This window comes from Ipomoea triloba, chromosome 11, assembly GCF_003576645.1.
Source record: "Ipomoea triloba cultivar NCNSP0323 chromosome 11, ASM357664v1".
Classification (NCBI taxonomy): Eukaryota; Viridiplantae; Streptophyta; class Magnoliopsida; order Solanales; family Convolvulaceae; genus Ipomoea; species Ipomoea triloba.
The window spans coordinates 21,834,286-21,849,751 of NC_044926.1; the positions used below are offsets into that span (position 1 = coordinate 21,834,286).

The 15,466-nt window shown below is 31.4% G+C and overlaps 1 protein-coding gene across 1 annotated transcript; it reads left to right on the forward strand.

Moving 5' to 3' along the window:
- Positions 1-7,598: 7,598 nt before the first annotated feature.
- LOC115996097 lies at positions 7,599-9,212 on the forward strand. Its single transcript, XM_031235236.1, has one exon. The coding sequence runs from the start codon at positions 7,599-7,601 to the stop codon at positions 9,210-9,212; it is 1,614 nt and encodes a 537-aa protein (XP_031091096.1).
- Positions 9,213-15,466: the final 6,254 nt, after the last annotated feature.

Below are 15,466 nucleotides of genomic sequence, written 5' to 3' on the forward strand. Positions count from 1 at the left end.
AGAACTCATAAAAAACAAATCATATTAAAATCTTAGAATATCATATACCAGTAACAATTAGAAATTGCTGGCTTCAAAACTCAATGGACCCGGTAAAGATTGAGCAAAGGAGATCGAGACTACCTCATCGTGACCCAAACCAACCGGCATCATCATTGAATTTATACCATACGGATTTTTTTTTGTCTTATATCATCCATTGTTTCTTTACATCACATAACCAAAACCAAAATCAAATCCGTAAATAAACGCATCCATACTTTACGTGCATACAAATTCAAAAGATAGAGTGCAGGAAGATACATACCTATGGGCGAGGAGCTGGGCAGAGAAAACATTGAGAGGGTTTCAACATTTATAGATGATGTATATTTGTAACTTTATTTAGTAACAATAACAAAGAGAGAATGAGAGAATGAGAGAAGCTAAATAAGCTAATCAAAAAAGAAAAATGAACATAATTAGGCACCTAAATAACATATTAAAATAAAAATTCCTTAATCTATTCAATTAATTAATTACGAAAAATAAATATTCCTTAATCTATTCCTTAATTCCCTAAATAATTACAGATTGGGTTGACTTCAGCCGTAGATAGCAAAATAACAATTAATTTACTCGATCTATTGCTGATTTAAATGACTTAATTATTTTTATTAATTGCTAATTTAATTGACTTAATTTTTTATTAATTTTATTATTAATAAAATGCCCTTCAGTTTCAGTTTGGGCGGGAAAACTCTTTCAAGCACTTCTGTTATTATTATTATTATTATTATTATTATTATTATTATTATTATTATTATTATATACGTGTATATATATATATATATATATATATATATATATATATATATGTATATATATATATATATATATATATGTATATATGTATATATATATAGATAGATAATGAGCTTTTTCAAAAAAAATTTTTAATAATGAACAATTGAATTATTATATATATATATATATATAGATAATGAGCTTTTTCAAAAAAAAAATTTTAATAATGAACAATTGAATTATTATTATCTATTAGTACGGTAAAGGACCTAACTTTCCTTAAATAGTAATTATAAATGTTCAACTTGGAAAAGAAACATTTCCAAAAGAGGAAATACAGCATTATTTTCCGTAGGTGCGTAGACATGGGTGGGAAATCATGATGTGAAAGGCTACTTAATTGGGGTCTTGTTGTAATGAATCTGGACTCCAATGATTTGATAACGAACAGTAGGGGTGGGCACTTCGGGATTCGGTTCGGTTTTTTTTTTCAGTTTCGATTTCGGTATCGGTATTTTGATATTACAAAAAATGATACCATTCGCTTTTACAATAAAGTTCGGTTCGGTTTCGGTTCGGTGTGAAACAGTTCGGTTTCGGTTCGGAATTATTTCGGTTCTGGATTCGGTTCGGTTTAGGATGTTCAATTTTCAACATTTATTAATTTTTCAAATAACACACTGCCAAACAATACATATTCGCATAATCCAAAGTCTAAAATATAAATATTACATAAAAACAAAACAATTCAAACGCAAAATTAACATAGCAATTCAAATTGTAAAGTAATATCTTGTTCATCCATCATCCCCTCATCACAGATCAATATTCATTATTATTATTATTATTATTTATTATATATATTTAAAAAACCGAACGGTTTTCGGTTTGCTTCGGTAAAAACCCGAACTGAACCGAATCGTTCGGTTTCTCTATATTAAGTACAGTTCGGTTCTTTCGGTTTATACCGAACCGAACCGAACTACTTCGGTACGGTTCGGTTTGGTTCGGTTCGGTTCGGTAAAACCGAACCGAAGTGCCCACCCCTCACGAACAGTATACTCAATCAAAATCTTTTCATTTTTATATTCTACTACAAAATTTTGTACGTTCTTAATTTACTTTAAATAATATGGAAAGTTTTCCATTTTAATCCCTAATTTCAACTTCTTAATTAATTCTTAACTATTGTCAATTGTAAACTTAGTTCTTACTGAAATGAAATATCTGTAATATTTGTTGGTCCCAATGGTAGGGTTACAAGTCTAGAAAGTGAGGGAAGAGGGGAGGGTTAAATAGACTTGTATAAATTTTAAAATTTCTTTACGGGTCGGAATTCAATACTTAAGGTAAACTTAAGCTTTAACAACTACTCTTAAAGAATTTGCATCGAAAAACGTGAACCCTTTTAAATTACTAAACACAATTTTGTTATTAATTTAACAAATTTTAGATTTGGTGAATAGATAGAAATATATAACAGTAAATATAAAGAGAGGGAGAGATATTTTGATAGAACGGCTATCAACCAACCTACTCCACTCTTCTCCAAAGACTCCATGGAGGATTGTACTAAACTCCTTAGTACAAGAATACTCTTCAAGCCTTGAACACAAAGCCGGCACCGAGTGTGCGTAGGTTTTTCACAAGTCACCACTTGTTACTTCGCCTCTTTCTATTTCAACCGAGTAGAGATACAAATTTTCAACACAAGATTGTTGATCCTCCAACATATAGATTTGGCTCTTGCAATATGCATGTCTTGAATCTTCACTGTTCGTTGGCCAAAGTCTCAACTAGATATAGCTTTTACGCTTGAATTCTATCACTAGCTAATCACTTGATCTTCGCACTTGAAAGCCTTTGCACACTTGTACATTTTCTCTTAGAAGACCATCAGCATCTTCAGTCTTGATTGAAGGTATTTATAGGCAATTTGAAATAAATCCGTTGGAGGGAGATGAATTTTAAACTTCCTTTAACCAGTAGGTAATGTCCAATGGACAATTCAAAAGGTTACTTTTTAGAGTTAGATTTTCAAACCGTTGACACACATTTACCCTCTACACTTAACTTTTTGCTCTGGACTTTATGTCTAGGCTTTTAAGGAAAATATGCCTTAGAATGTGTACCTAGTACTTCTTTTTCCTTGGTAACGTTTTGCATAAAGTTACTGATGACATTTTAAGGTTTCGAATTGCTTGCTCAAAGAATGTCTCAAGTAGTTGCTCTTCGAATGATTAACTTTTACGTTTCGAGTTACTTCTTCGAACCTTAGCTTTATGTAACCTTTCATATTTGAATAATTTTCCTTACTATTCGAGTACTACTCTAAGTCCCTTACATTCGATAGGTAGGCCCTTTCACTCTTCGACCTTTGCAACTTTTATTTCGATCTTCTATTCTCTGAATCTTTGACTCTTCATTCCTTGAACTGTACCCTTTGAATCTTGAGCTCTTTGATCCTAGGACCCTTCAAATCTTGAAGTCTTTGATGCTTGAACTCTTTGAATCTTCCTTGTAGGTTGTCTTCTGATAATCAGAGAAGTAACCATTTGAACTACTATTTAGACAATTCAAACAGAAAGCAAAGAGTTCCTAAGTCTAAGAAAATAAAACGAATTGGGGACTAAAATTTCCTAAGTCTTTTGGTATAATCAAAATCTAAATTACATAGTTTCTAACAATATTAATTCATCGATTAATTTTTATCGTCTTTCATCACTTGTTTTTTAATTGGAAATTAATTCATTTTTATACGCTATTGGTATTTACATCTTCAATAAATTGTACCGTGTTACACACTACACTAAATTAAAAGGTTGCAAAGATTTAATAAATAATGTGTTCAGAAAATAATTTTTTATAAAAATGTCAATTTATTTTTTATGTTATGTTTATTCTATCAATTTTATTCAAAAATAAATAAATAAAATTGGTCAACGTTTCAATATTTTTTTTTTTTGTTCAAAAGCTTTTTGCGCCACATCCTATTCTAAATGATGTTGTTTTATAGGGCTAATAAGCAGTGAGTTCACTCAATTTTTTTTTTTGAAAATGTGAGTTCACTCAATTAATGTTTTGACAATGAGGAGTTTTTACACACTAGCAAATAGTAGACATGGTATAAAACTACTCATTATTCATAATTTTTGTATAATAGATTTCGCGATTGTTGTACAAGGGTCGCGGAAAGTATTGAACTTTCTACAACACTTATTAAAGAGTCATGAAAATTTGAAAATTTGCGTCGTCCCTTTTAAATTAAAAGGGTCGCGAATTCTAATTTTGTTTTGTTTTTTTTTTTTTTTAAAGAAAGGGTATCCACGACCCTTTTCAAAACAACAATAACAAGAATTGCTTTTGCACACCCAGAACAAAACAAAAATTTTCAAAATAGATCTGCCAAAACAGAACAAAAAAATTAAAGTACGTAGGTAAACAAATATGCTAAAACATAACAAAAAATTGAAGTAGGTAAACAAATCTACCAAAACAAACATACAATTTATACATAATTAGATGAAATCATCCAAATAATTTATTCACATAAACCAACCAAAATAAATACAAGTACAAGAAATCATCTAACAATACTTCAAGGCATTTTACATTAAAAAAAAAAAAAACTGCCATAGTCAACATTTTTTTTTTTAAAGAAAACACGCCCCTTCTATTTTAAAAGGGTCACGTTTTTAAATAAAATTATTTACAAGTTTGTCAATGTGATTTTTTTTTTTTTAAACTACACACTACCTTTTTTGAAGAATGGTAGCGAAAAGTCACTGTTATATTCTCTTTTTTTTTTTTTTTTTTTTTTTTTTTTTTTTTTTTTTTTTTTTTTTTGTAGTAGTAGTAGTGAGATTGTGTTAACTATTTTGACCAATAGGTAGTATTAATAGTTTGAGAAATGTGTTTGAATTGGTAAATTAGCTAATAATATTCATAAATTCTTGTTGGCTATATTGTGGGTATAAAAACATTAAACATACATTAACAAAAAGTATGGTTTCGCTAAAAAAAAAAAAAAAAAAAATTGGCAATGCAGTCACCTTTCGTTATTTGGTACAAAATTGGATTCTTAACTTTTTTTTAAAACTTAATGGTAGATATTATTATTAGTATTACGATTACGATTGCTGTAGAGTTCTAGTTTGACTGATTCGTCTATTCTTGTTATATATACTAGTTTTTTCGTGCGCTAATGCCCGAGATAATGTCTAATATTTATTTTTTAAATAAGTACTTCAAATTATATCAATACAAGATTATATATGAGATCTTTATACATATGTAATTGAATGTTGAATTTGTTTATTTAAATTGATGATTCAAAGTATATGAATGCAAGATAATAGAGGTTGATTATAATTGTCACTAAAATAAATGTTTGTAATTTTGTAAAATCGATGGTCTAAATACTTAGTATAAATAAATACTAATTTTGGTAATAAAAATTTATAAATTTTAAATTATATTAATAAATAAATACAATTTACCTTTAACGTGAACAACCGTGATGTAGTCCAAAAAATATACGAGGTGGTTTCACGCTTCAATTTATTAGGTTATTTGAATGTCTTCTTTGTCAACAAATCCTCCTCAAGTAGTTAATATGATTTGAAGGTAAGGAATCTTTGCAGGGTAGAAAATAAAGATAATATAACCAATGAAATTTTATCTCTTTTTTAATTAATTTTTTGATAATGAATAATTTTTATTGTAGAAGATAAAGACATATAACTAATGAAATTATATCTCTTTTTAAATTTTTTGATAATAAATAATTTTTATTATAGAAAATAAAGACAATATAACTAATGAAATTATACATCTTTTTTAATTATTTGATAATGAATTTTTTTTTTAATAAAGGCAGGGTAAACATCCAATTCTAAATTAAAGAAATGCATATGCATTATTTTTGTTGTTGTAATTACTAATTTGTTTAATTGAATAAGAGTAATAGGGTGGGGTACTCACTTTTCAATAATATACTCAATAGTACAAAATTGACCATATAAGCATCACTTTACACTACGCCTGTTCAAACAGGTGTAGTGTATTTGATAGATCCCAAACTTTACGCAGCACCCAAAGAGACCAGGTGCCGCGTAAAGTAAAATATTATTTTATTATTTAACTTTACGCGGCACCCAAAGAGACCAGGTGCCGCGTAAAGTAAAATATTATTTTATTATTTAACTTTACGCGGCACCTGTGATCTGTCGGTGCCGCGTAAAGCGAAATAATAAAATAATATTTTACTTTACGCAGCGCCTCTAGGTACAGGTGCTGCGTAAAACCGCCCCACAAAAAGACAAAAGAACTGCTCCAGATCTGGAATGAGTGAACTCCGCTCCATCCGAACTCATCGACAAAACAAGCTCATCGCTCCATCCGAACTCCACTCCATCGCCTTGCGTGCAACGAACTGCCGCCGCCGCCACCGACCATCGAACTGCTGCCGCCGTCGCCGGCCTCCATCCTCTCACACCATTGCCGCTGCCGTCCGTCCTCTTCCGATCCATTGTAGTTGCAGATCTACGGCGCCGTGCCTCCTCCTCCATTGCAGCTTAGACGCCATTGTCGCCGCCTCTTCTCCCCGCCGACGACGCCGGCAGCCTCCACCGGCCTTCTCCTCGCCGACGACGACAGTAAAGGCCGCCTCCACCGCCCTTCTCGCCGACGACGAGAGGATTGCGGCCTCCACCCGGTAATGGCTTTTTTTTTATTTTTTTTTATGATTTCTATTTATTTGTGTATTTATTTATTTATTTGTGTATTTATTTGTTTATTTGTGTATTTATTTATTTATTTGTGTATTTATTTGTTTATTTGTGTATTTATTTATTTATTTGTGTATTTATTTGTTTATTTGTGTATTTATTTATTTATTTGTGTATTTATTTGTTTATTTGTGTATTTATTTCGAATTTATTGTGTATTTATTTCGAATTTATTGTGTATTTATTTATTTATTTCGAATTCTATTTGTATATTTGATTTATTTCTTTGTTTTTCTAAATTATTTGGAATATTATGGTTATTGTGTTATATATGAACTTTGTTGATTTATTTTGAATATTTGTGTTTGATTTTTTAAAATAAATTTACTAAAATGAATATTTTGCAAACAATTTGTGTTATATATTATGGCTATTTGAATATTTGTGAAAATAAATTATTTGTTTTGCAAACAATTTTACATTTTAAAGAAAATGAAATTACACACAACTTCATTATTGCATACATTCTTAAATTTATTTTTTCATATTTATGATTGCACAATATATTTTATGAAAATTAGTATTTTGATAAATTAGAGACTTGATTAAATAGGTATTTAGAGACATTAATAATTTAATTATTAGTTAGCTAGGTATATATTTTGATGAATTAGGTACTTGATTAAATAGGTATTTAGAGACATTAATAATTTAATTATTAGTTAGCTAGGTATATATTTTGATGAATTAGGTACTTGATTAAATAGGTATTTAGAGATATTAATATTTTGATGAATTAGCTAGATTGAATTTGATGATGAGTTAAGTATTTTGATGAATTAGATTGATTTGAATTAGTTAGGTAAGTATTTTGATGAATTAGATTGATTTGAATTAGTTAGGTAAGTATTTTGATGAATTAGTTAGTTAAGTATTTTGATGAATTAGATTGATTTGGATTAGTTAGTTAAGTATTTTGATGAATTAGATTGATTTGGATTAGTTAGTTATAAATATCGTTTCTAAATGCATCCATAATCAAGTATCCATATCTAATCTTCATAGTATTGTCAATTGACAGATATGGATCGGAGTTGGATGCATGAGAAACGCAATACAGTCAAATATATACAAGGGGTTCAAGAGTTCATACAATATGCTGAAAAAAATAAAAGCAAAAAGGCGGAGGATTTTATATCGTGCCCGTGTTGTGATTGTAAAAAGTTGAAAAGATATCGTACTTCTGACGTAGTGAAGGGCCATTTGATACGCCGTGGCTTTAAGGAAGGGTACGATCTATGGATATGGCATGGTGAAAGCTTACCTCCTAGTACAAGTGTTCGTAAGAGTGAAACTCATGTAGATAGTGAAACTCATGTAGAGAGTGAGAATCAAGCAAATAGTCAAACTCAGGCAGATAACGAGGAGAATAATGAAACTCATGTTAGCAATGATGAGGATGATGAAATTAATGACCGAATAGATGAAATGATGCGTGGTGTGCAGGGAGATTTTAGTGAAATGCCTCTTGAATTTAGATGTTTGTTTGATAATGCTGAAAAACCTTTGTTCTCTGGGTGTACCAAATATACTAAGTTATCTGCTGTGCTTAAGTTATATAATTTAAAAGCAAAGAATGGATGGAGTGATAAGAGTTTCACGAGATTATTAGAACTACTAAAAGACATGTTTCCTAGTGATAATGAACTTCCACATTCAACCTACGAAGCAAAAAAGTTGTTGTGTCCGTTGGGTATGGACATTGAGAGGATACATGCATGCCCAAATGATTGTATACTGTATTGGAAAGAATACAAGGACTTGCATGTGTGTCCAAAGTGTGGGACATCATGTTATAAAAGGAAAAATGTTGATGATGTGTGTGAGGGTAAGAAATGTCCACCAGCGAAAGTATTATGGTATTTACCCGTAATACCAAGATTTAAACGCATGTTTTCTAATCCAAAAGAAGCAAAAAAATTGCAATGGCATGCTATTGGGAGAAAGGATGATGGAAAACTAAGACATCCAGCCGATTCACCACAATGGAGGAATATTGATAGGAGGTGGTCTGAATTCGGTACTGAAAATAGGAATCTTAGACTTGGATTGTGTACTGATGGAATGAACCCCCATGGTAACATGAGCAGTCGACACAGTACTTGGCCTGTCCTATTAGTAGTCTATAATCTTCCACCTTGGTTGTGTATGAAGCGGAAATACATCATGTTGTCGTTGTTAATATCAGGGCCTAAACAACCAAGAAATGACATAGATGTATATCTAGCCCCACTCATTGAAGATTTAAAGATGTTGTGGAATGAAGGTGTGTCGGTGTATGATGCTTATAGTCGAAGCAGTTTTACCTTACGTGCAATGATCTTTTGCACCATAAATGATTTTCCAGCTTATGGTAACCTATCAGGTTATACTTGTAAAGGAGCTAAGGCATGTCCTATTTGTGAAGATGAAACTCCCGATCTATGGTTGAGTAATTGTAAAAAGAATGTGCTCATGAGTCATAGGGCATTTCTCCCAGATGGTCATCCTTATCGAAAGAAGAAAAAAGCTTTTAATGAAAAACCAGAGACTCGAGTAGCTCGTTTGCCTTTATCTGGACATGCAATTTATGAGCGTGTTAAAAATGTTGATGTTGCTTTTGGCAAAACTTGTAAGACTACTCAGAAGACTCTCTAGAAAAAGATGTCTATATTTTGGGATCTACCATATTGGAAGTATTTACAAGTTAGACACTGTATTGATGTGATGCATGTTGAGAAGAATGTTTGTGACAGTATTATTGGCACATTGTTGAACATTCAGGGAAAAACAAAGGATGGTATTAAAGCTAGAAAGGATATGGTTGAAATGGGAATACGAGAGAAGTTAGCACCACAAGAATCGGGAAAACGAACATACTTACCTCCAGCTTGTCATACTTTGTCCAAAAAAGAGAAAACAAGTTTTTGTGCATGTTTAAATGGTGTCAAGGTTCCTTCAGGTTATTAATCAAATATTAAAAAGCTTGTGTCAATGAAGGACCTTAAATTGCTTGGTTTGAAGTCTCATGATTGTCATGTGTTAATGCAGCACATGTTACCTATTGCTATTCGGGATATTTTACCGAAACAAGTTAGACAAGCTATAACAAAACTTTGTTTCTTTTTCAATGCTATTTGCATGAAAGTTGTTGATGTAGATATGTTAGATGCTTTGCAGGCTGATGTGGTAGTTACTTTGTGTCAACTTGAAATGTATTTCCCCTCATCATTTTTTGATATTATGGTGCACTTGATTGTTCATTTAGTGAGGGAAATTAAGATCAATGGTCCTGTTTTTATGAGATATATGTATCCGTTTGAAAGATACATGGGAATCTTGAAAGGATATGTGAGAAATAGATATCGACCTGAAGGAAGTATAATTGAAGGTTATAGTTCTGAAGAGATCATTGAGTTTTGTTCTGATTATTTAGCTGGTGTTGAGTCTATTGGTGTTCCCAAACCTCGTCATGAAGGAAGACTCATTGGGAAAGGTACTATTGGATTAAATTATGTTCTTCCACCTTTGCACTTGCGAGATAAGGCACATCATCTCGTATTGGAACACCTTTCTGAGGTTCATGCGTACTTAGACCAACACATATCCATGATAAGACAACAAAATCCTTCAAAGGGTGAAAGATGGGTAGCCATTGAACACAATCGCACATTCATAGGATGGTTCAAAGATACTGTAATGAAAGAGCTATCTCAAGTGCCAAATAATGTCAGTGAAACCATCAAATGGGTAGTATATGGACCTGCTCTTCTTGTGAGTTGTTATGACATAAATGGATATACATTTTACACCAAGCGACAAGATGATAAGAGTGTAGTGCAAAATAGTGGGGTTACATTAGTAGCAACATCAACAGATTATTCAAGTGCTAAAGATACTAAACCGATTGATGCTGCTATGCCTTACTATGGTGTGATTGAAGAAATTTGAGAACTTGATTACAACATATTTAAAATTCCTTTATTCCGATGTAGTTGAGTTGATAATAGAAGAGGAGTTCAGACAGATGAGTTGGGTTTTACTTTGGTTGATTTTGATCGGTTAGGTTATCATGATGAACCATTCATACTTGCATCTCAAGCAAAACAAGTGTTTTATGTTTCTGATCCTATTGATAATAAGTGGTCAGTTATATTACAAGGCAAAAGAAAAATTGTTGGTGTTGGAGATGTTGTTGATGAAGAAGAGTATGATCATTTTGATGAAACTCCTCCATTTTTTATTGGTATTCAGTCTTTAGCTTTAGAGGAAGATAGCCTTGAAATTAGCTACATTCGTAGTGATCATGAAGAAAGATTGTAAGATTAATAACTTGTTTATTGATATATATACCTTGAAATGCTATATATATAACTTGAAATGCTATATAACTTGTTTATTGATAATATTTTTTGCATGTGCAGGTACATATAGATAATCATGAGTGGTGAAGAAAATCCTCCCCCACCTAAAAGAAGAGGTCCAACAACATGTAAAAAGTTAAAAAAGAAAAAGGGCGAAGGCGTATTGACAATCCATTTTGATGAGTATGGTAGGCCGGTTGGAGAATACGGCAAGCAGTTTGTATCATACATTGGGACTTTGGTTCGTGCTAAAGTAGACATCAACATCGACGGTTGGCACAATGTAGATCAAGAACTTAAAGATTGTATTTGGAACGATGTTAAGGTATCCAATAACTTTATATTAATTGTTAATTATTGATATACGTATATTTATCATAAATTGTCATTGCTTATGTTTATGTTGTTATTCAGGGACAATTTTTCATTGAAGATGAATCAAGGAGGAAGATAGTAATGAGAATTGCATCAACGCGATGGAGAGATTTCAAAAGTAGGTTGAAGCGTGAGCATATTGACAGAAAGCACCACCTCTATGAATCTCCTGTTCAACTCTATGATTACATGAGTGAAGCTCAATGGGCACAGTTTGTTGCACATCGCCAGAGTGAGAAGTTCTAGGTATGTTTATTTCATTTTATTATAAGTAGTTCATTAATTGTAATTCAAGTGTTTTATTAATACTAACATGTCATTTAAATTATAGGAGCGGAGTAAAAAAGCAAAGGAAAGGCAGGAATGCAATAAGCATCCACACTTCTTAGGTTCTGCTGGATATGTGGGCAAACGATCGAAGTGGATGATAGCAGACCCTCTATCTTCACAATCTTCTTGTGCTTCTGTTAGCTCATCATTACTGTCCAGTGATCGCAGTTTTGATTGGGTACGCGCAAGACTTAAGAAGTCAGAAGAAGGAAGTTATTACATTCCGAATGAGAAAACAGAGGAGGTGTTTCATAAAATTGTAAGTATTATTTAAATATAATTTGTTATAATAATATATAAGATTCATAAAAATACTAATACTTGGTTTTATTTTATTAGTTGAAACAGATAGAAAAATGTGATGAAGTTAGTCAAGGCACATTTCAACTGAACAGATATGATGACATACTGACATCGGCTCTTGGTACATCAGAGGAAAAACGTGGCCATGGCACTGTGAGAGGAATTGGTTCATACTCGAGTATCAGACAAGTTTTTGGTAAACCAGAGCAGAAACAGCACCCATCGGGTGGAGTTATGCCTACTCCTGAGGTAAAGAAGTTGTTGGAACAGTGTAGGCAAGCTACATTGTTAGAGGTGCAACCCAAGATTGACATGCTCACTCAGCAACTCAATATATTGATGAAGAACATGTCAACCTCAAGCCAATGTCCACAAGGAGTTTCAACTGACACTCCTCAAAGTGTTTTTGCGCCTTGTGATATACCTCCGACCCGAAGCAGCTGTCATTCGGTTGATGCATATCCAGTAACCACAATTAAGGTAATATTAAAAATTATTTCAATTTCAAACTATTATTTTCTTTTAAATTTAAACCTAACATATATATATTTTATATTTTTAACAATAGAGCAAAAAAAAGTGTTACCTTGCACAATGTGGTCTCGATGGCAAGATGTTTGTGATTGCACAGGATACGGCTTATCGAACTACAGCTGAGACAACAATAGTGCATAATCAGCCGGTGTTACCTAACCATGTCAAAGTCATGGTAGATGAAGTGGTTATTGGTGCAGAGGATTGTCCTCTCCCCGTGCCAGTGTTGCAGTATAAGACTTTGAATGATGTTGTTGGTACTTACACACAATGGCCTATTCATTTAGTTCTGTTGGACGAGGTATGCATTCTTATATTAGTTATTAATTCAGTTAAATATTAGTATAATTACAATTTTATGCATTCAATTGATATGCTTTAAATATTACTACCTCCGTCCCAAAATGGTTGTCTGATTCGTTTAACAAGGCTTGACTGAAGTTATTTTTAATCCAATTTTTAATAATATTAAGTTTAACATTAATATATAAAATTTATATATTTATAAAATACATTAAAAGTACTATTAAACCCAAAAAATTAAATTTAAAAATAATAAAAAATTAACGAGGCTTGACTGAAGAAATAGTTGGTTTGACCAATGAATAATAAATATGACAGGTAAAATGGGACAGAGGGAGTAGTATAATTACAATTTTATATTGGTAGGCAAATGTCAAAATAAGGTCACCAAGACAAAATAAGCCCATAAAAGACCCAAGTGTTGATCTATCTGCTGCTGCTACTCGTAGACTTGGCCAAATTGTAGGTGAAATATGCTTTTGGGGAAAAACTGCAAGCGGCTAGTCAAGACCTTGACATCATTTCCTGGTGACAAGGAATACCTTGATGTGGATTTGGACCCGACAGTCTTCCATCATGGAAATGTCAATGGTGTTTTTGTGATGTTAGAGGACATCAAGGATTGGCTAACAATGAATTGGTTAGATGTCTCGGTTATACAAGTGTTTATGATGTAAGTTTTAAATTATTCATTTGTTTTATATACATTTGTTATTTATGCTTATTGAAATTGGTTGATTTGTTATTTTTCAGGTTTTTGAATAGTCTGTGTAAGCAGTATGGAGTAGCATCGATTGAGTTTGCATGTCCAACACAAATTTCAGCGGATATGGTCAACAAAAATCCTGAAACTGTTACATCATATTTGATTCATGTTATAGACACACATAAGGATCAACAATTCATATTGGCACCGTATCATCAAGAGTAAGTCGTTTATTATACTATTTTCTATAACTCAATAACTTTATTTGAAGTGTTTTATAATATATTTGTAAATGTAGGAATCATTGGTTGTTGATCGTGATTTGCATCAACTTAAAAACGGTGTATGTATTTGATCCTTTGAAATGTGGGCGCACTCTTGAAGTCAAACCTAGTATGAATATGTAAGTAAAAATTTTATTATTAATATATGTATATCAAATGTTATTATGTTATTTATAAATTGATATAAGTGTTTATTATATTATTAATATAGGGCATTTCGATCCGTTCCAACAAATGGACGGGGTGTTAGAAGTATGACTTGGAAGGAATGCAAGGTATAAAGTTAAAATTAAAGTTTTAGTATATATATATGATACTAACCTTAGTGTTTTCTTATGGTTTTAAGTGATATGCTATATATTAACATGAAGTAATATATATCTATATTTTGTAGTGTCCACAACAACCCGGAGGTTTTGAATGTGGATACTACACAATGCGATTCATGTATGATATCGTTACCAAGTGTTCAATGCTTGATCGTTTAGATACGGTAAGAAATTTAAATAGAACTATATATATATGTATAGTTAAACAATAATTTATAAATTAATATGTTGACTAATAACCCTAATTAATTTGTTTTGTAGGCATTGGAAGATACCACATACTCAATGCATGAAATAGAAGAAGTACGAGAGTTGTGGGCAAAATATTTTCTAGAAGAGTGCGTTTAGACTTTATTTCGTTTTATAAACATGATTATCTCTATTGTTATATTGTGATGCATGTTGTTTTTTATTATTAATTGTGAAAGATATTGTGAATTGTGGTGATGTTTCAATGTGTTGGTGGATGGTAATGTTTGTCTTGGTTTTAAATAGTATGTTGGTTTAAAATTAAATATGTATGTGTTTGAAAATTGTTATTTGTGTTGGTTATTAATTTGACATTAGTCATGTATGTATTAGTTTGAAAATATATATTTGTGAATAGAAAATAGATATAGGTTTATAAATTTTGATGTTGAGTTGGATGATTTGGAAAATTCTGAGTAGGTTTTAAATACAAAAAATTGGATTATTTGTAAAGTATTAAATAAATAAATAAATAAATAAATAAAGCTTTTCGCGGCACCTGTATCGGAACAAGTGCCGCGGAAACTATTTATTTATTATTATTTTATTACTTTCCGCGGCACCTGCTCCACTACAGGTGCCGCGGAAAGTATTTATTTAAAAAAAAAAAGAAAATTAAATTCTTTCCGCGGCACCCGTTATGGGTGCCGCGGAAAGACTTACCTTTTAGCATCACTGCCATAGGCTACACCGTTAGAGGTGTAGCGAAAACACTTTTACAGGTGTAGCCTATGACCTTTTTTGTACTAGTGACTATAACATATTCGTAGTATATGTTTAACAATTATGCCAACTCTGATTGTGATGAGGTTTGAACCTAAGACTTTTCTTATTGAAATTAATTAGTAAGTTAAAAGTTAACGATATATTCCATTACTAAAGTTTATATTAACAAAATGTGGGTTATTTAAGGGAAGAAAATAATATAATAGAGGGTAAAGAAGGAAAATCATAAAAAATTACTAAAATCAAAATAATATGGACCATTCGTTTCAGTAAATAATTACCACCAACATTTTTTTCTTCCCGTTAGAACCCTAACTTTATTGGCTCTTATTAAAATTGTAGATATATATATATATATATATATATATATATATATATATATATATATATATATATATATATATATATA